The sequence below is a fragment of the Humulus lupulus genome, chromosome 1 (genome assembly GCF_963169125.1).
Source record: "Humulus lupulus chromosome 1, drHumLupu1.1, whole genome shotgun sequence".
Classification (NCBI taxonomy): domain Eukaryota; kingdom Viridiplantae; phylum Streptophyta; class Magnoliopsida; order Rosales; family Cannabaceae; genus Humulus; species Humulus lupulus.
In genome coordinates this window covers 281,145,191-281,168,598 of record NC_084793.1, presented here as the reverse complement: position 1 = coordinate 281,168,598, position 23,408 = coordinate 281,145,191, and the positions used below count along the sequence as shown (strand labels likewise).

At 32.0% G+C, this 23,408-nt stretch overlaps 1 protein-coding gene across 1 annotated transcript; it reads left to right on the top strand.

Moving 5' to 3' along the window:
* Nucleotides 1-21,121: 21,121 nt before the first annotated feature.
* LOC133777413 (short-chain dehydrogenase virD-like) lies at nt 21,122-21,964 on the top strand. The gene has a single exon (XM_062216983.1). The coding sequence runs from the start codon at nt 21,122-21,124 to the stop codon at nt 21,962-21,964; it is 843 nt and encodes a 280-aa protein (XP_062072967.1).
* Nucleotides 21,965-23,408: the final 1,444 nt, after the last annotated feature.

The following is a 23,408-nucleotide window of genomic DNA, read 5'->3' as shown; positions in this document are numbered from 1 at the left end:
GACATTTTTTTTAGTTAATTTACATCTTGTATATTGGAACACATTAGTAAATATTGAGCTAAATATGGTATTGACTCATTTTTTGTGTCAAATTTGACACAAAATTTACATCTTATATTGGAGATAGTCTTTCATCTTACAAAATGGAACAGTACTGGTACTGCTTTATTATATAAATATATTGCTTAAACATGTTGAAATAAGAACAGTTTAGTACAGATGAATGACGAAGCACGACACTGCTATTGAATGAGATTTGGGGGCTGCAACTTCCGATTCCAAGTAAGATTTGAACCATACATGAGCATTATCATAGTGTGATTCTACTTTGAGATTAGGTTAGTCTCAAGACTCAACTCTATTCTACTTTGTTTAGAAGTCGACCATATTATATTTTTTATAATAAAACATTGAACAATTTGATCACCTTAATTGTGGCAATTTAAATTGAAATCGGCACATACTTGAGAGCTTAGGCCCACAGTTTAACACGAATTAAGAATAATTTCGCCCACTTATTCATATAAATATTTACAAAAGTATTGTTCAAATTTTTATTTTAAAATATACCGTATTTCAACGAAGTTTGATAATATTCTTGTACTGGATTTCATCTTTTTTTTTTTAAACTTAGTTTTTTTCCTTCTTTCCTTTTTTTTTATTTGAGCATGCATTGATTTTGAGGAGGGAGTTTCTAATGGGATCGTGTTTTGTGCGATCAATTCCATCATCAACCCCTCGTGAAATGATCCCATTAATAACAAAAATAGTGTTGAAAAAAAATCGATCAGATATATAAAATACTAATAATAGATTTTCAATTTTTTTTTGTAAGAATAGATATTCAAATTAAATACGTTAATATTTCTCTTTTGTTAGATCTCATATTTCATGATATCATTTTGTAGCCATCATGATATATCATGATATTAAAATTGTGGATTTTAATTGTTATTTTGAATTTTTGCTATATATATATATTTTGTTTAATTTGGAAGGGTGATTATATTGATTTTGTGATATTGGTGACTATTATTTTCAAGTTTTTCAAAGTTTGGTATTTTGGATTTTTTTTTAGCTGAAATTGGTGTTTGTGTTTTCAATTTAGGGTGGATTTTGGGTAGGGGATTATAGTGTTGTTGCGGAGTGGGTGATTATTATTTTCAATATGTTGTGTTTCTAATTTAAATAGGTGGATGAGATTATTGTCGGTGTTGGGTTTTGGGGTGGGTGATTATAAACACAATATGACAATGGTGCTCATTTTTTTAATGGTTTATATGTGCTTTGGGTACTTTTCTGTATCTTATATTAGTATCTAACATAATTTATTTATGGGTTTATACAATTTTTGACTTTGTATTTTGTCTTGTTTGGATTCTGTGTTTTAATAAATTATTTTTTAGACATTATGTTTTGTAAAATTGTTAAATTAGAATCATAAACTCGATTTTGGTCAATTTTTTTCAACTAAAATTATAAATAATTTACTAAACCAACAATTCAGAACAAAAATAAAATCATTCTGCTTAAAAAATGTGTTGTTATATTTAATTTTTTCTTTATCAAAATTGAGTTTAGGGTTCTATTTTAACTATTTTACAAAATATAGGGTCCAAAAAATAATTTGTCAAAATACAGAGTCCAAACAGGTAATATGACAAAACACAGGGTCTAAAAAGGTATAAACCCTTTATTTATTTTTATGTAATGCTTATTAGTTGATGTTTGTAGCACTATTTTACTACGTCGAAGTAAAAAAATTACATAATTTCTCTTATTATATAATTTTGGGTTTATATTTTTTTGGATTCTGTGTTTTGTCTCATTATTGTTCTGACAAATTATTTTTTGGATCCTATATTTTGTAAAATGGTTAAAATAGTCTCTAAACCAACACATGGTTTAAACATGTAATGAGACAAAACACAGGGTCCAAAAGAGTATAACTACTATAATTTTTTATGCAGTACATATAACGTGAATCTAAGTATGTGAATAGACCAGCGTTACACTCTTGAAATATTACGATGATTAGCAATTAAAGTAATATTTATATAAATATGAGTAATGCTATAACACTCAAAGTATGTACTAAAATATTACATACAATTATAATTATGTGACAATTTTTTTCCAGCCAATCATATTTATTTTAGATGAGATTTATTATTAAAAGCAATTTCATGTTATGGGTATAACATTTTGGTACATATTCATAAATAACGTTTTGGTACATATTCATAAATATATTGTAGATAAACGAATAGGCAATAAACAAAAAAATAAAGAACACATTTACGTAGAAACTCTTTCAGGAGAAAAACCATGGACTGAGGATAGCAAATTCACTCTGTCGAAACTGAATGGTACAAAAGTCTTCAGTGGTACAACCAATCATAAAGGGAAAACCTAAAACATAAAGGTCAACTTCGAGCTCCAATCTTTCTATGGCCTTTCCTTTAGAGACCTTTCTCTTAGTCCTTTAATCTCTGTTTTATTTTTTTCTTTAATCCTTCTCTTCAGCTTTTGTTTTATTTTTTTCTTCAATCTTTCTCTTCATCCTCGGGTTCTTTTTTCTCTATGGTAAAAAAAAGTGTTTAAGGACTATTAGGAAATGTGAATTAGAGAAACAAAACTTGTATTACTAAGCAAGTGTTCAGTACAAAGGAAGGGATGTCTATAGCCAAGAAAACTAAATGAAATAGGCAGGAACAACCTAACAACTATAACAACTTAGCTAACAATATACTTGTTGACGTAGTTTTTCGTCAACGGCAGAAAGAAAGAAGAGAGTTAGGATGATAATATTAGAGAAAATGACACTTGCGTTTTTCACAAGGTTAGGCTATTAATGAAGCTCGATCCAGGAGTCATTGCATTTCAGAGAAGGACTTGCCAAATGCTCAAGTCTTCTTAGGTTACAAATGGGTAGGGCTTTAGCTTGCTCCAAAAGTTTTAATGTGTTAACAAATAACTCCCACTGCCCTATTTATACACTGTAGTAGATGTAAAGCAGAAATACAAGATTAGAGGTGATTCCCCCGATTAGGTGGGGCTAATGGAGAACCACCTCGTGAAGATACATGGTCGCCCATGATTGGTTCATAGTTTGCTTACGCTGGAGAGGAAATGAGCTTGATGGCCACATCTCCTATTTGGGAAATGAGGTGGTCCTGTGGTGCATGGAGAATGGTAGGAGACTAAGTGGTGGTGCTCCTACTACTTCCCCAGACACAATCTGTGTTGGCAGCACAGGTTGCCGCTGAGTCCGTACATTAGAGATAGGTGGATACGCACTTTGTACTGCTCGTGGGCCCCACTTTTTCGTCAAATTTGCTGACATGTCTCTCGGGCCCGATCGAAGGTTGTGAGGGCCTCGTTCAGACTCCTTGGGAGTCATGCTTATACGAGGCATTCCTTGGTGGGAAGAGTCACCTGCGTCGAAAATAGGTTCCATGTGTCTTCAAATCGGTTGTTCAAGACCAATGTGTTGGCGTGCCCTCGACTGCGGAATAATAGGCACAACAATATTGATTAACAAACTTAACTAACTAAACTAGATAACTAATCTAATATTCCCCTTTAAGACGGAGTGTACAAATTGATTAAACCTTTAGATATGTTATTATAGAATTGAGAATGAAACACAACTACTCTCAATATAATAGCCAAGTTGCTTTTGGAGGTGACATATACGAGCTTGAGCGGACCATTTGGACTTTTTCACTTGCGATGTGGCAACAAAATCAACATGTTTTAATTTATCATGAAAAACATGAATTTTGAAATGTGAATTGCAACATTTTTATCACAATAGATGGTGGTAAAAAGATCATGAGAAAATGATTTCACACGAGGCATTGGCCATACCTCCATATTCTCTATTTTAGGTGATGATTTTGTTGTTATGGTTTGCTTTTTGGATTTCCAAGATATAAAAGTGTTGCCATGAAAAATGCAGTAGCTAGAGATTGACCTTCTAGTGTCAACACAGATTCCTTAATACACATAAGCAAACACCTTAAGTTGTAGATAAGCAAATAAACTTGTAGATGATGATGGGTAAAGAAGTCCTTGACAAGAGTGTTTTTAGATATTGTAGGACACATTGGGTAGCTTTGAGGTAAGGAAGATGAGGTTCATTTAAGAACTGACAACAACAAATGAGAAGTTCGACCTAGTGATGGTGAGATAAATTATCTTGCTCATCATGCTGGAATAACTTGTAACATCCAAGAGTAAAGTTCCATCTACTTTACTAAGCTTGAGATTAAGGTCCATAGGAGTGGATGCAAATTTAGCTCCTAGATATCTTGTATCAATAAGCAAATTGTATTGTGAAAGGACTTTGAGATATAGATATAGAGATGCCTTTGTTAGATCAATCAATTTCTCATCCAAGAGAGAATCTTAAAGGACAAGGTCTTTTAATTTAAATCTAGAACCAAGACTAAGTTTAAACTCAGATATGACATCAATATTGTTGCTGACTATAATAATATTGTTAAAATAAACTAAAATGGCAAGAAAACACTTGGTTTGTGTTGAATGCAGAGGGAATCATATGATGATGATTGCTGGAATCCATCTTTAAGAAGAGTAGAACTTCAATTTTGCATACCATTATCTAGAAGCCTGTTTTAAACCATATAGATTTTTGTTGAGATTACAAACAAAATTTGAGGATAACCTTTAGTAGTCGCATGTAGACGTTCTTATTTAAATGACCATGAGGAGCGTGAGTTTCAAAAAAGTTAATGCCATATTAATGAGTGTAACATTGACCAACTAGTATGACTTTGTAAGAGCACTTCCAATGGATGAGTTAAAATGTGTTATTATTTATAATATAGAGAAAAAATAGTTAAGTAGTTTTCCAATTGATGATGTAAAGTTATATTTTTTTTACCTAAATGAATAGTATTTCTTTATATGTAGTGAAATACTATTCATCAAGCTATAAATATTTTATTATTTTTTTATAAACTTTTGTATATATACAAGTGTGATACTATTATATTTAATTATTTTATTTCTTAAAATAAATAAAATATTTTAAAAAATATAATATATAAATGATGTAGAAAAAAAATAGAAAAACAGATATATGGTATAATGTAAAAGTTTTGAGGTAAATTAAAAAAATGTATGTTTTGGTGATATATTTTGTAATACACTTTCTCTATAATATTTAGCTAAAACTCATAAAAACATCTTTCATCAGCTCTTTTATACATATATTTATAATAGCTATGCACAAATTTCAATTAATCAATATTTACATTTACATATCCTTTATATAATATTTTAATATTTTTTTATAACTTTTCTCTCTCCATTTAGTATATATTTATTATTTCTTTTTTCTTTTTCAATTGTTTTATTTTACTTTAAGTAATAAAATATGTTTAAAGATATAATATTTAAATGATGTAAAGAAATATATAGAGAAGCTGATGTATGGTATCATGTAAAATTTAGAGGTAAAATAGAAAAATGTGTGTTTTGATAAGGTATTTTAAAAGATAGAGTAGAATATTCATTATGAGTGCTCTAACATTGTGAATGCTCTAATCATCTATATGTCTATGCAATCATGCCTTGGTTATCCATCCATATCAATATATTCTGACATCAATAAAAGAATTGATTTTTCTTCTAATTCTACTCCCAATTTAAATTTTCATTTTTTCATCTTGCTAAACAAAAAAGGCTTCCTTTTATATATATCAATCACAACCTTGCCAACAATGCATTTGATCTAAGACGTTCAAGGATATTCTTATCATTGTAGATGATAGCACGAGATACACTTGGATACATGTTAAAAGCTAAATTTAAAGTTCAAATTATTCCAAAATTAATCTTTCTTATAAACACAATTTTTTGTCATTATTAAAGTAGTTCAAACTGATATTGCTCTTAAAGTCAATCTCGTTATCCATTTTCATTCTTGTGTTGAACATCCACAATAGTATTTTGTAGTGGCAGTTAAACACTAACACATTCTTAATGATACAAGAACATAATCGTTTCAATCTCACATTTCTCTTTCATTTCAATCTCACCTTCAGTTCTGACTTCAATTACTGCATAATAAAGAACCTTCGCACACACACATAATGCATCTTTTAAATTTTAGATGCCAAGCTTATGCCTCCACTCTTGATGGTCAAAGACATAAGTTTTCTGCGCGATCTTGAGCATGCATTTTTATTGGTTATCGGGAAAGCTTACATTATTAGTGAGGCTCCTAGCTTTGGTTTTCATGAATCAAAAGCTCTACATTTTCCCAAGCCTTATTTTTCAAAGGAACTAATGAAAAATGCTCGTTTACAGAGCTAGTTCAGAGGAAAGATGTTTGAACATGTTTGGCTGGTGAGTCAGATTTTATAAATTTATACTATTTTAATAGAATTATGCATCAATTTATGTTATTGTTGTGCAAAATTATTTTTACGCTACTGTTGTAGAAGGTGACTATGATGTTGGGATTAGTTGAATATAATGGTTAAGTTGTTTGCACAATTTGGTGTAAAGCACTTAACAGTTTCACTTAAGTTAAACTGAAATTGTGAGTTTTTGTTGTAGGCATTTACAATTGACCATTTTGGATCTAAAATGATACATTGAGGTTTCTAATGGCGCTCAAAAAGTTTGTGAGCATTTAGAGGCGTTTAAGACACATTTTGAGCATGCGGGTCAGGTTTAGAGGCGGCGTACAAGTCTGCATGGTTACGTGGTTTTAGCTCCAAATGATATGTTCAAAATTCTAAACATATTGGTTAGACTTAATGATGGTGACTACACTAAATAAGAGTTATTAGAGTTGTCAATGCTTGATCACACTTTTCAACTCTCTCTCTAGCTCTCAAAGATCACAAGTTTTCTCCAAGAAAATCACCAATAATTGCTTGACTTGTGTGAGTTTCAAAGACTTGTTAAATCTCATGTCTCATTCCATTTTGGTGAAGTTTCAAGCAACAATGGAAATGTTTGGAATAGAGATTTTGGACAGCGATACTCATCGTGTATAAGTATTTAGATGTTCTCCAAGTTTGAATATTCAATTGTTCAATTCAAGGTTGTATTCATTAATAAAAAAAGAGGCTTTAACTTCGGTTTTTAAGGCGGATAAACTTCGGTTCTTGCATAAATGCAAATCGAAGTCTATCCATGCGAAGTTAAAAGTCTTAAAAAAACTTAAGTTAAAAGAAGGGTTTTAACTTTGATTATGTAGAAAAACTGAAGTCTATTCTAGACTTTTAACTTGGGTTTTTACCAAATAAACGAAGTTAAATGTCTTGGATACACGCTGATGTCAGGTAGTGAGGACTTTTGCAGAAACGAGTCTTCCATTGACCAGTCTCTGTAGGATCTTGGAATTTAAATCTAGATACATGCTCCCTATTATTTTTCCAAAAACATAATAGAAACATAGAATAACATGGTATACATATGAGCATCGGATTTGTAAATTATAAACAAACACAAAGATTTAGAAACTTACAAATATGCAGCGGAACAATGAATCATTCATTTAGATTCTTTAACCTTTGATTCCTGGTGGTAGCAAATTATTGTCAATAATCTAAATTGCTTAAATTATTGTCAATAATCTAAATTGCTTAGATTGTACCAAAGTTTTTCAAGCCTATCTCTAAATCAAGTCTAACAAAGAGTGGGCAAGTTCTCAACACATGAGAAAAAAATTAGAGAGTTAAGAACAAGAGAATGAGCGACCAAGAGATGATTAGATTATCTAGGTTTTCACTTACCCAATGAAACTGAGACTAACTTGTGAAAATCCTAGACATCACATCCCTTAAGTAGGCAACTTAATGAGCTTTATTTAAATTTAAATTAATTAAAATAATAAACAAAAAAATCAAAGCATTGGGCTCCCACAAATGTACAAGGGCTCAATCTCTTTGTTTTAAATTTAAATCTCAATTGGGCCTAAATTCAAAATCTTTATATTTATTTATTTTTCAATTAATTAATTAATTAAATAAATAATTAAATTTTTATTCAAATTAAATAATTATAATTTGAAACTTGATTTAATATTATGTATTTATGTTGATACCAATTTATCAATATTAATAAATTTACCCAAAAATTATCTTTTATTCTCAATTTTTTATTACATGCCAATATCACCAAATTGACAGTCAATTTAATATTTCTAATTGACAATTAAATCAATTGTTTGAGACTATTAAACTTAATTTGATAAGAGACGACAAGGGGACCGTGGATCCATGAATCCAAGCTATAATAAGTTCCTATGAGTTTATTTCTTACAATAAATTATCTTTCAACTTATTCATTCATCGTGACTCCATTATAGAATCGGAATTTGACTCTTGAGTTCACATAACGTATTTTACCAAACCTCAAATATGTTATCCATTGTTATAATCGTTACAATCAGTCAATCTTCTATTGATGACTTACTTACAAGCTGGATGCAAATTACCGTTTTACCCCTTATTTGTATTTTATCCTTAACTCCCACTAAGTCATTTGTAAATGATAAATCTGTGAACATAATCACATATATGAGCGCTCAATCATTTACCCTTTTAGTTTAAGTTATTAAGGAAGTCATATTTTCACCTCTCATACCAAAGTTATAGATTTCATATCTATGATTAATACTCCCACTCAATTACACTATTAAATCTCTAAGATGTAAGTATGGGCCAGACCGTAGGGTAAGCTGGTAACGACAACGATACTTATTTATCTGTCAATAATTAGTATCGGTCCTATTCTAATGTACCCATATACATCTAATCTTATCTACTTGCTCAATGTCTTAGATAAGACATCACAACCCAAATGTGTAAGTAGATCATATCGTAGTTACTAGATCAGTGAAAATCCAATGCACCGACTTAATCTTAGGACTCGTTCTTTTGAACGTATAATTACAATTATAATCCATTGTGACATGGTCACTGTAACGCCTTGGTTACTCCAAGACCGTTACTGTGAGCTTTGAACCGTGCTTAACTCGCTAATCGAGTCATTTGGTTATAAACGTGCATATAGGAGTTATTAATAGGCTAAGGTGAAAACTCGATCAAAAGGAAATGATATATTTTATTTAAAACATAAAACTGTTCATGGGCCCATAAAAGATTTTATAAGTTATTTACAATCCAAAATGATCATTACAGTGTAAAAGTTACAACCCGCCGACTTAAGCGGCAAAAATAGGGTTAACCCCTAGTTCCTCTGAGAACCTCCTTGGCCGTGGTGGTCAAGCGGCCGCATATGTACACATCGTCACCTAAGCTCTCCACTCAAGGCTGGGTGAGCTTTTCTTTCCCTTTACCTGCACCACATAGCACTCGTGAGCTAAGACTCAGCAAGAAAACTCATTACTGCATTTATATAATTTCAGATGATGATTATAATAATCATCCAGAGCTTATAGCCCTAAACAAATGAGTGACTGATGTGTAAGTCACTAATGTGGGTTCCGCACCCTTAGCAAATGAGTGATCATGAAGTCACTAACTTTAACTAGATGAGTGGCTAATGAATGAGTCACTAATGTAAACCAAATGAGTGACCATGAAGTCACTAATGTGGGTTCCGCACCCTTAGCCATGTGACGATGCAGTCACTTGAGCCTTCTAGCCCTAGCTTTGAGTGACTAGCCATTAGACTAGACAAGTGCTTTTAGTTTTCATCGAACTTGAGGTTGGTCAAGCATTAATGCTCATGATGAGTCATTCAATACTTATGTCGATTAGATCTAATCTTTTCGGCTTGCGTTAAACACGCTAATATCGTTCTTGACTCTTAAGCCAATACCATACGACCAATGCTCAGTACTATTGCCGAACTTGACTAGTAAGTCACAACTTCACAGTTAATACCGACACCATTGCCGATTCTAACTAATAAGTCAGTGCCATTCACAAGTAAGCAAGATTTGCTAAGCATTTGATATGCAATCAATGTCCACATTTAAGCACTCAACATGCCTCATGAATAACCATGCATGTCACATATGGGGTGCAGTTTTCTTACCTCTGGTTCGAGCGAGAAATAGTAAAAGAACAATCATTGAGAATGATTGATCATTTGATTCCTTAGCAGTCACCTAGTCATAACCAAATATAATCTCCATCAATGAAAATCAACTATAAAAGGTTCTTGACTTAAACCTCACTCCCAGGACCCCGAATTGTACCCAAACAGTGAGTAGATTCGATCCCGAGCCTTAGGAATTGAAACCCCAAGCCAAAGACCCTCAAAAGTGCTCAAAACAGGAATTTGCAAAATTAGGGTAGCGTTAGCGCCCCAGCGCTACAAGCAGGGCAGAATACCCTTGGCTAGCGCTGTAGCGCTACAACGAGGGTTTTCAGTCCTGGTTTTTCCCTCATTTGAATCTTCCATTTCCAACCTTCAAAACAAGCTTCCAAACCTCATTTAAACTCCCAAATGAACTCCAAAACCATATACACAAGTCCTAGGCATCATAGCCCAAGGAACCCTTGCCAAAAACTCTCATTAATCCTCAATATCCAATATAGAAATCCAAGCTGAAATCCAATAGAAAAACTGAGCAAAACCAGAGTTTTAATGGCTATAAAATTACCTCAAGCACAATATAGAACCCTCTTCAATGATGGAACACAACCCTAAGCCCTCAAGACTCACTTCCCTAGCTTGGTTATTCAAATTAAGCTAAAAAACTCAAAGAGAAAATGAAGGAAAATGGTGTACGGGACAAGAAGAAAACAATGCTCTGTTTTGCAAGTTCTACAACCTTCAATGGTTATATTTATCCTTAGGGTGAAAATATCATATTGCCCCTAAGCTTAATTAAAGCCCTAAACATCCTCCAAGGGAAAAATCGTCATTTCCCGCCTATCTCGTTAATCATAATTAACACCCTCAAATTCTCGTTTTTTACAATATTCTCAAATACCAATAAATCATATCCCATTACCCATTTAATTCCTGGTAACGTTCTAATCACCAAATTACCCCGAGACTCACCCCGAGCCTCGCAATCAACCCCGTTATGACCAAACCGCTAACCTGCATTAAAATATTGTATCATGCCGAAAAGCTCGAAAAAATTCACATTATAATGTGGCCTCATCATTAGTTCATCAACATGCATGAAAATACACAATTACGCCCTCAACGGGCCAAATTACCAAAATGCCCCTATCATGAAATGTGGACCCACATGCATGCATTTAACATCAAATTATAATATAATTCACATAAACATGCACATAATCATTTAATGACATAATAAATCAATTATGGCTCTTCCGGCCTATCAATTCAATCATTAAACCTCATGAGGGATTTTGGGGCATTACAATCACTATAATTGTAACTATTTGTATGTTCAGAATTTTATAAATGTTTGCATTATTCCAATAATCATTTAATAAAACAAGCAAGCAACATGGTTGTCAAACTAAATAATTTCTACATCTTTTATTGACAATATAAAATTGCGTTAAATGTTTGTCATGGTTTTATAAGGGCATAAAACCCAATAGCCTCCTCTTCACCAAATATTATTGGAGGGCTAAGTTTGATAGTTTCTTAGGCCGCCATGGCATCGACTCCTTTTCACCTCAGTGGTAGTTTTGTCCAAAGATAACTCTTTTTGACAAAAACCACTTTTTGGTAGAGGCTGTTGGGATGCCAATGGGTTCCCTGGTATTATTGCAATGTGGTAAGGGCTAGTTATCCCACGTAGTCGTTCCCCCTCCTCTTGTCATAGTTGAGGCTAAGTAGATTTCTTCGTGTTGGTGAGGACATTTGAAATGATGATTCGTCCAACTTCTTTGCAGCCATTGTTTCTTTCTTTGCTTAGTCCTCAAATCGGTTAGAGAATATTTTATGATAGAAGAATGTTGTAGAATTTTATATACGCAAGTGCACACAGTCGTAAACAAATAATAATAATGAAAGTAAAGTTCGTTCCCACAAGGATTGATAATTAATTACCATTTTTTTCAGCTTTAATTCTATATGGTATTTTGTAGATTATTAATTAATTTTTAATTAATAATTGAATTTTTATTTTAGATATTTATTAATTTCAAAAATTTGAGAAAAATAATAAATGGATGTTTTAATCTCTATTTTCATAGACAGTTTTCATTAAAGAAAACTTAATTAGTGCTATTTTTAAGTGAATTTTAGAGAGTGTTGTTCTTCAATTCTATTTTTCCTCATCTCTTTCTCTATTTTCTATGAAATTCTTGTGCTTATGGTTAATTATGTCTAATTAAGTTTTTATTTAGTTAAAGTTGATTTCAAAGCCCTAAATATGCTTGCTTTTATTTATTAATGATTCTTATTTACTATTTCTATGTATGTCGAATTGCTTATATTCTTCTATGTTTAATTTTATGATTACTGTTTAAATTTTATTTAGATGGCCACTGAATAGGGTTTTACTATAGTCTATTATCATCTTAGGGTTTTTATTCACCTAATTGTTTAGAATATTAAGTTTTTATGATAATTTACAATTAAGGTTAATGTCAAAGGTGTCTTTAATTGTGATGAAGAATATCACCTAGGTTAAATGAACTGCACACTTGTTGGATTTTTTGACTAGATGAACTCATCTCCATGAAAATTAATGTTTTTTCTAGATTAAATCTAAGATGCTTTTCCATCAAGTTGTTTGGTAAAAAAAATTATTAAGAGCACATCGCTTTAATGGAGTACATTAGAAAGATTTGGGATAACGACTGCTTACGTGTTATTTGCGGGTATAATAACTTGATTTGAAAATAAGAAATAATTTTATTTATGAATAATTGAAAGTGTGTTTAGTGTGTAGAATGAACTCTTGACTATCTTTAATCATTGAAACCATCAACATTTATTTTAGTTCCTGTTTTTATATTCTTCAATTCTTAAATTCTAAAAATCTCTTTTTTTATTAACTTTTGTTTTTAAATAATAAATTGAATTAATAATTGTCGTGGGATTGGCTTTTACTACTGTTTTACTAATAATTTAGTAAGTAATAAAGAATAAAAATAATTAAATTTTGTCGGCTAATGACACACATAAAAAATATAAATTAAAAATAAATCTGACTTCATATAATTTTTGTAATAAAAGGTCCAGATATTTCTTAAAAAGTAACCCTAATCACAATAATTTAATTAGATTATTACAAATTTAGTTGCTAATTAGTCTTATTCTAATCCATTTAACAAAAATAGAATAAGCTTTGGTTCAAGCAAGTTAATTTGACATTTATTTGATTATGTTTAAACCTTTACATTGGAGTGATAAGGTGATTTTTTTTTCTTCTTTTCAATTAGACCAATTATAGTTTAGGTTAATAAACATGCTTATAATTTAACATAAATAATTCATGTTTAATAATATTTGTTTGGTGCAAGATTTCATCCCAATGCTAGGGAAAAGAAAAATATATAGATTACACTAGTCATTGCTAAGCTTGAGAGTTAGACTTTGTTCTCGAGGTAGGTTCAAATTTAAGGTCGACCTTGTGCTTTTTTCTTTAAGAATTTGTTCACCAAGGAATGTAATATCTAGGGGTTTAGTTCCAGTGAGATATCTGCCAAATAGTATTTGATAGAAAAAGTTAGAATGACAATAAAAAGAGACTAAATGCTTTTGGGATTTAAGAGTATGTTTGTACAAAGAGCGGAATCAATGTAGAGTCTAAACCAAAACCATCAAGTTGAAGTAAATGAGGTGATTAAGCTTCATTTTATAAAAATATTTATATTTCTCTAAACCGGTAGTTTGTTTAGGTATATTGAGATCGAGTTTGGGCCGTTGATCAAGTTGATAGTAGGTTGTCCATAGGGCTACAAAGATTATAGCCCACGGAGGTAAAATGGAGACTCCGCGCCTTACCAAGAATGAAATACATCACATATGCAAACCGCCATACTTAGATTTGACAAGGCAGATGTGGCATGAGGGCAAATTGCAAATGTAGTTGGAAGACAAGGTATTGATGTACTCCCACCTCTAGTATTGTGCGAGTAGACATAGCTGCAGAGAAGAAGTTTGACTTATGAAAGTGAATAATCCTAGCATGGTTGATCTTTCTCCCAAGCTCCCAACAAAAAGATATGTAGGTTTTTCTTCATTCTTCTAAATGGGATCCTTCTTATCGAAGAGTTCCCTTTTAAGGTTGCAGTCTAGCCTGCAAAGTCTCAGGGCCAACAAGGCTTCCTTGAGGAAAGGATCAATCAATCCATGGAATCCTCAAGCTACACAAGGTGAAACCCAATGCCAAAAACCCGTAGACGTAATCGAGATGGGGCTTGTCTAGATGGATTTGGGCCAGACTCGAGACAATGAGCACCCAAATACGTTCGCAGTGGGCCAATAAAGCCCACCTTAGGCCCAATTCTTGTTTTATGTGAAAGACATAGGGAATATTTTCTAATGATATTACCACTCATTTTGTACTATATAACGTCATAGCTTTATTTAAAATATCAGAACCCACTACCATATCATCTAATGTTACATAACAACATAGTTTTTCCCAACCAAGTCAAAAGCAAAACAAAACAAAAATCTTCAACCTAGAAAGTTACCTAAATTTTGGTCTAATAAACTTTGTCAAAAAAAATATTGGTAAAATAAACAAAACAAAGCCCTCTTTCAGTTTCTTTCCCAGTCTTAGTCTCATTCATTCCTTTGTGCTGTTGTGTGAGGACATCAAAAGTGAGAAAAAATGAAAAGAAGATTAAAATCCATATTTCTAGGACCTTGTAGTGGACATGAAAGGCACCTCTATTATGTTATGCCCAAACCCAAGGCGAGGACTTGTTTGGATTCTTCCATAAAAGAAAGTAGACAGAAACCCCACCAACCAACCAAACTCTATTCACATGTAAATCCAATTATCTAAATTTTCTAAACTCAAACTTTCTCTATTTTGCACTCTTTTTCAAACGATGTAGGGGGGTCCTAGGAATGTGGTGGTGTTTATTGGAAACTTAGTATTAATGGCCTTAGAGAGCTTAACTATAACTACAAGTAAAAAAAGGATATTTTCCCAATTCTTGATTTTTTTTGCCTTGTAAATCTAAGGTGCGGTTCCTCTATTTGTGATAAGAAAACAAAATCCGGTAGGGTCAAGTCTCATAAGCAGGGCTAGAAGTAGAACACCCAATAGAGTTTTAGACTAGCTAGTCTCTTCTCCATACTATACAACTAGTCCCTACAGCCTACCTATTCTCTCTTTCCAGACCAAATCCAGCAGAAGATAAAGTCTATCAATCAATGTGAAAGAAATTTTGTTATGAAAAATCAAGAAAATCCCAAAAAAAACAAAAATTTATAAGCATACAGCTACTATGTTTTGCAGTATTTAAAGTAGCTGTAGAGAGAGAATCTTATGCATGAATGTGACATGACATAATTTGTATGTTGTAAGAGAGAGAGAGAGAAAGGGAAAAAACAACTGGAGAAGAGGCTAAAAAGTCAATTAAAAGAAAGTAATGAGGTTGAAATTGCAGAGTGGAAATAGCATTAGGATAATGGAGGAAAACCCATATTTAATGGCCTATATCTATAGTATGTATATATATATATGTATGTATTATGTATGTATATATAGAGAGCTTATGGTACAGAAAAACAGTGTAGGTATAGCTCTTAAAAAGGAAAAGATAGCCACAGAAAGACTTTTCTTTTTAATTCCGCAATGGCTAATCTAATGCATGGCAGTGTTTATCTGTGTCCACCAAAACGCAGCTTTGTTCTGGTCGCTCTCAGTTGGGTAGCTATCTACCATCTACTTTTTCGTCTCTGGACCCCATTGGGAATTTCTGCAATTTTATTTAGATTTTTTTTGGATTTTGAACTTGTGCTGCTTCTATATGAAACACCGAAAAACCCCGAAAAACCCCTGCTGACCTACTCTCTCTATTCTTCTCAACCCACACTAAAAAAGTAATTTACTAAGAAGTAAGGACCACTGCCGTGCCTACTTCTCACAATTATTTTTCCAGGAGAAAAAATAAAATTAAAGTGTTACAAAAACCATGAAACAAGGCTTTCTTCATTATTTAGACTCAATTAGCTTGTATTTGTTTGCCTTAGGATCAACGTTTTGCATAAGAGTTTGTACTGTTGATAGGTTGACAATACAGTGTGCTCGTAGGCTTTAACTTCTAACCCAACCTACTTTGTGTCTAGACAAGGGAACAGTATTGTAATGTTCATTTAATAAACACATTTGTATTCTACTACTGCTGTTTTAATTATTATTAATACGATATCAAACTTTAGATTTTCTTACATGGTGTATTGCTGTATAAGTAGCTAAAGTTTTGAGTTTGTCCTCGATGTAGACCTAATCTTTTTTAGCTGTAAAAGTAACAAATCTTAGTAAAATAGTAATTCGGTTAGTCTTCGTCCATTATACTATGTTAGTTGTTGGTTGGGATAACACGTGTCATGCTTTTATTAGTCTATCTAATAATTTTAAAAAATATATTTTAATTGATTTTAAAATTAAAAAAATATATTTTTTAAATATAGGAATTAACATAATATAAATATACTGAAAAACTTGAAATACTCCCAAAAAAAACTTGAATTTTTTTAAATTTGTTTAACAAAAAATAAATTTAAAAGTAAAATCAAAATAATAAAAAAAACCATTCATCTTCCTCAAACTTATCATCCTTACTCCACAACCTCTCAAATAGCTTCTTTGACTTATCCCAGACTTCTTCGATTCATCCTCTGCCATCGCAGAACCTTTGTCTGGTTTTGAACCCTTTTTCTTCTCTTGCTTTCAGTCCTTAACCTCGCCATTACTCGGTCTCTTCGCCGACAACCTGGCACTAGAAATCGGGGTAGGTTTCGACAAAGGAGTGGTTCTTGGCTATTGTGATTCTTGCTCTTCTTCTTCCTCGGAAGCCCCTTCGTCTTCTTCTTCTTCTTCAGACGAAGAATTCTCTTCGGCTTCTGATGAAGAGGCAATAGGTGGGTCGTCTAGATGGGAAGGACGCCTTAGTGCCATGGATGAGAACGAGGGTTTCAGATTCAAAATTTAGGGTTACGGTCTCAAAAAGAGAGACTGTTGAATTGACTGATACAGCGAATGAATTTATTGGTTTAACAATTGTTCTTTATATAATTTTATTAAATTTAAATGTATTTTTTAATTATTTTTTTAATTTTAAACTCAATTAAAATATATATTTTTAAATTATTAGATGAACCAATAAGGACATGACACATGCTATCCAGTCAGAATCTAACAGAGTATAATGGACGGAGACTAACAAAATTACTAATTTACTAAGATTTGGTACTTTTCCCGCTAAAAAAAAAGATTAAGTCTATGTCGGGTCCAAACCCAAAACTTTAGGTACGTATGCCGCAAATATTCCTTTGATGATTGCTTCAAATTCAAATAATTTTTGGGTTATAACACTGTACATGTAGTGTGTTAGTCTCTTCCCCATGTTTGTTATAGAAAAAAGATGAGAGAAAATTATAGTGAAGAAAAAAATGAAGTGTTTGGTAGGAAGAAAGTTAAAATGGAGTAAAAAGAAAATGAGGTAAAAGATAATAAGTAGGATACACATAAAGTTTTTTATTCAAATTGGAAAGAAAAATATAGAAAATAATTTCACACAAACAAATAAAAGTGAAGACTAAAATATTTTTATATAATTTTTTTATATTAATAATTTAAGGATAATATAGTAATTTTTCAATAATCTAATTTTCTTTCTTTCCCTCAACTATTTTCTTTCCCTCAACTATTTTCTTTCCTTTGTACTAAGCTTAACCTTAAGTCCTCTAAGAAGTTATCTTGATAGTTTTAACTAATTTTTTTATATTAATAATTTAAGGATAATATAGTAATTTTTCAATAATCTAATTTTCTTTCTTTCCCTCAACTATTTTCTTTCCTTTGTACTAAGCTTAACCTTAAGTCCTCTAAGAAGTTATCTTGATAGTTTTAACTAAGGACTCTCTTGAGAATTATAGTTGTTAAATTCTTTAAAAAGACAATTGGGAAGCATTCTAAAAGGTTGGATTTCATTTGGGCACCAAGGATTAGGGCTTGCAATTCGTGTAAACATGTCAGATTTGTATTGACACGATTATGACTCAACACGATTAAGGTAAATACGAACACGACACGATTATTAAACGTGTCAAAAATACGAACACAAATACGACACGACACGATAACACGATTAATGTGTCATGACACGACAAGAAATTGACACAATTAATCATAACTATATGAAAAATCATAAAACTTATGATAATTATTCGTGTTATCGTGTTGAAATGATTATGACACTACACGATTAAGGTAAACACGAACACGACACGATTATTAAACGTGTCAAAAACTCAAACACGAACATAATTATTAAACATGTCACCCAAATTCATTTACTTTCGTGTCATGTCGTGTCCTCGTGTCATGACCCAAATTAACACCCCTATCAAGTACTATCTTGAGACGTTAGATCTAAGATGATCTTATCGCACTTAATGTGGCAAACACGGATAGAGAAAGTGGAAAGCATGTCAAAAGAATTCAACTAATGATGATCTCACGTCATGTTAAGATAGATGTGTTAAGGGTCACACCATATAATAAAAATTAATAAGTAATTTAGCTGTTGTCAAGGCACCCTCAAGTAGAGATGTAGACGAGGCAAGGAGGAATCGTAAATTGCTTTCCCTTCCCTATCTCTGCCTTATAAATTCACCTCATTCACTTTTCTACCTATGCCTATATGAGGGCAAATGGGGTTAGAGATTATCCAGCTCGAAGGACAAGTACCCAAATTTTTATTTAGAAAATTTATTAATTGTTTTTATTAAGTTTTTATGATTGTCATATAAATTTTAAACAAATAAACAATATTATATATAAAAGAATGACATAAGTATATTAAAAGAAAAATTAAACCAAAACATTGTTTGTGGTTTTTTTTTTTTAAATAATATGACAACAGTTTAGAACTACCATATTTAAGTCACAAAACATTTTTGATATTATTCAAATCACACATTAATTATTGGAGAAAAAAGTTATTTATTCTTTATTGATATTATTCAAATCACACATCAATTATTGGAAAAAAAAGTTCTTTATTCTTTATAGAAGATAAATGTTATTCTAATTTTTTATTTAGTTACACAGTCATATTATTTGTACACATATGATACTTATACATAATGTATTTATTATATATTATATATTATTGTAATAACAATATTTTATTACATGTGAATTTATATTAATATCATTATTAAATATCTAGTTTTGTATTAAATATTATTGTAACAGTATTTGAATTTATATTAATATAATTGCTAAATATTTATTCTAATAAAATTTTATAAAAATTAGAATTATATATTATATGTTATATATTATTATTATAATAATAATATTTTATAACATTTGAATTTATATTGATATAATTCATAAATATCTAATGATATTTTATAATATGTGAATTTATAATAATATAATTAATAAATATTTATTTTTAATTAGTTTGAAAAGTATATTATATTAAATATTTGAAATATTCCGTTAAAGTTAACAAAAGAAACAATTCAAACCAATAATTTTTATTATCTACACATTTTTTATATGAAGAGATATATGGACATTTTCAGGTAGGGGCATCATTTTTGCCCCTATCGTAAGTGCATTTTCTATTTTAGTTGGAGAAATTATAACCTAATTTTTTTATGACAACATACATAATAGTTATAGCAGGAATTCCGCTATTTTTTGGAAAATTCTAAATAATTTACAGTGTCGAAATAATTTTTGGGAAATTTCAAATAATTTACAATGTCGAAACATATGTCAAATAGTCTGTTTTTTCACGCGTGTAAAAAAAAATTAACCATGAGTGCAATTAACTGTTTAAACTCTGATTTCAACACTATAAATTATTCAGAATTTTCTAAAATTTGGTAAGATACCTGTAATAACCATAAAATAATAAGCCATTGTGTAAAAAAAAAATTAAATTATAATTTATCAAAATATATAAAATAGAAATGGCTACATGGGCAAAAGTGATCCACAACCTAAAATAATTCCTATATATCCTATATATAACTTTAAAAAACACAAATATATTATGTACATATGATTAAATGGCAGATTCAAAGTGGGCCCTTGCCCCGACCTCGACATGGGTATGAAAAAGCATACCTGTTCTTGACTCCCCACCCTATTTGGGGCAAGTACCCGAACTTGCAAGAAAGATATTGACAACCCTATGTGGAAGAGAAAACTGAGAATTTGTAAGGCCTTTCTCAAGACAAAAGACAAGTCGATTTTAATATCGTAATTTGTCGTAACTAGAGGTTTGTGGCTATCCTTGAATCAAATACATCCCTATAGCCCAAGGTACTCAAAAAGTAAAAAAAAAATTGACCTTTAGTTTATTGTGAGCAGGTCTCGGGTATCATTAATATATACACTTATTTTTTTTTTTAAAAATAGCGAATTGATGGTAAAAACACAAAATATTTAAAAACTAAGAGAGGAAATAAAAGAAAGATACATTTTATTAATTTGGAATTCTAATACGAATTTACTACTGGGTTGCTCTTTAAATAAAATTAAAAAGCATAATATAATACTGAAAATATCTTCCAAATATCAAGCCATATATCTAACAAATAAACTAAAATCCTATGACATTTTTTCTAACAGTAGTACTTGTTGAAGAGATTATTTTGGTCAAATGTGTATGCATGCATTACACAACAAGAGAAAAATGACACATTAATAAAAATAAAAGCTTATACGAGGAGTAGCTTTGGTATTGGACATGGAAAAGTATTTATTTCATTTCAAATAATTGTTAAATTAGAACTCAGAGAGTAACATATTCACTAAAAGCCAGAGCTAATAAACTCCAAACAAGCCGGCCACTCACAAGGTACAACTAGCACATCCCTTCAGGAATATCATTCTACAAGTCGTTGTAACGATGGTAACAAGAAAATCTTGACCTGATCTTTTAAAGAGAATAGAATGCTTAATTAGGATTAACATTAATTCAATCAATCAAAACAAGATTTTAACAAAATGAACGATAAGAAAATAGTTCTAGTGACTGGTTGTGCCAAGGGAGGAATCGGCTATGAATACTGCAAAGCATTCGCAGACCAAAACTGCTACGTTTTGGCTACCGACATCCCCCAACGCATAAACGACATCGTCGACCTCCCAAACGACAACGTCGAGGCACTCGCTCTCGACGTCACGTGCGACGAGAGCGTGTCGTCCGCCGTCAAAACCATCATATCCAAGTACGGCCACATCGACATTCTCGTCAACAATGCCGGAATCGGATGCACTGGCCCACTGGCCGAGCTTTCTCTGGAGTCAGTACGTAAGGCTTGGGAAGTCAATGCTCTGGGTCAACTCCGACTAGTCCAGCAAGTGGTGCCGTACATGGCGGCCCGACCCGGCGGCGGGACCATCGTCAACGTGGGAAGTGTCGTGGGTCGGGTTCCGACCCCCTGGGCCGGGTCGTACTGCGCAAGCAAAGCAACGGTACACGCTTTTACGGAGACGTTGCGAGTGGAGCTGAGACCGTTTGATATTAACGTGGTTTTGGTGGTTCCTGGGGCTGTGAGATCCAACCTTGGTAACGCGGCTATGGAGAAATTGAGGGGCATTGAATGGAAGCTTTATAAGGGGTATAAGGAAGCCATTGAAGAGCGAGCTCGAGCTTCTCAGGTTGGTAAAGCTACAGAGGCTAGGATATTCGCTAGGCATGTGGTGAAGAAAGTGTTGAAGCCTAAACCGCCAAAGCATATTGTGTTTGGTCACATGACTTGTTTGTTTGCGTTTTTTTCTTGGTCTCCTCTTTGGGTTCGAGATTCCTTCTTTGCCAAACGTTTCAAGCTTAACAACAAACTTTAAGCATGGATCGAATGTGATTACTTATTTAAAATGGTTTGAACCTTCAATTTGAGTTTTTCTACATGCAAAAATGGAATGTAGTTTTTTTTTTAATATAGAAATTAAGATAACAAAAATAAAGTGGAACATAAAATGTTCCTGTGTCAATTATATATAATTATCGACATGTGTGTCCAATAATTCGTGTATACATTGAAATACTTTCGTACAAATTCATAATACATATAAGATTTTTATCACACATAGAAGTTCTTAATAGAAACAATTAAAGTGTATCCCGTCTCTTAGTTAATTTTTCTTTCTAAATAACAATTATTCTCAATAATGATTTGAGGGAGAAAGACTATGAGAGAATTGGAAATATGGAAAGTATAATCTGATTCTCATAAATAAAAATAGGTAATTACAAGTATATATACTAAGCTTCACTACAAAAAAACATGACTTTTGCCGGAGTATTTTTGCACCGGTAAAAGCCATATGGGCTTTGGTGACGCATTTTTGCGTCAAGAAAAGATGATGGTCGAAGTCTGTCGATAATAAGAATTTTGCTGGTGCAAAACGGACTACATCAACAAAAGTCACTTTTATCAACGCAAAAATGAGTCGGCAGAAATATGGACACGCTGATGAAAAATTTTCCCATGGAATTGTGAAAAATTCTTTTGGCGGCGCTAAATTACGTCGGCATAAGTTAGGCTTTTTAGTGGCAGAAAATTGCGTCTGACAGAGGTTAAGACCTTTGGCGACGCGATTTTACACCTGTAAAAGCTAGACTTTAGTGGCGTGGAATTGCGCTGGTAAAAAGAAATTTATTTTTTGCGACAATAATTTTTGCCGACGCAATTTTGCGCCGGTAAAAGTATTTTTATAAAATTAATAAATTATTAAAACAAAATTATATTTAATAATTTTAATTTTAATATTAATTATTTAATTTTAATTTATTTAGTAATATTATTAATTTAATTAGGAATAAAATACAAATTAAATTAAAACTATTAATGTTAATTGTCTCCACTAAACATGAAAATATAAAAATTGTTTAGTAAATTAACACAAACTATGTATCTACAAGTGGGTAATGTCCTCATCATCCCTGTCCCCGTCAGCATCCCCACCCCGTCACCTGCACCATAGTCCTCGTAATCGGCATTTTCAGGACCTTCTTCTAGCAATAAAACCAAGAGACAATACACTAACCTGCTTCAACAAAGCACTAAGCAACAAATCTGAACGTCGTTGACAACTCTCAAGTTTACTCGTACACTTCTTTAGGTGTTAATTTTGATGCATAATGGCGTCCACTTCAGGTGGCAATTTCTCGGACATTTGAGAAGATGATGAAGTTCCTACCCTCTTCCCGCCAATTACCTTTAGCCTCGGCAACACTGAAAACCCTCTCTTATAGCGCGAGCAGGGCCCAAGGACATCAGTGACAATG

What these genes read in the sequence shown, in the direction of transcription:
- LOC133777413 (XM_062216983.1), top strand. Translation starts at nt 21,122, where the DNA reads ATGAACGATAAGAAAATAGTTCTAGTGACTGGTTGTGCCAAGGGAGGA.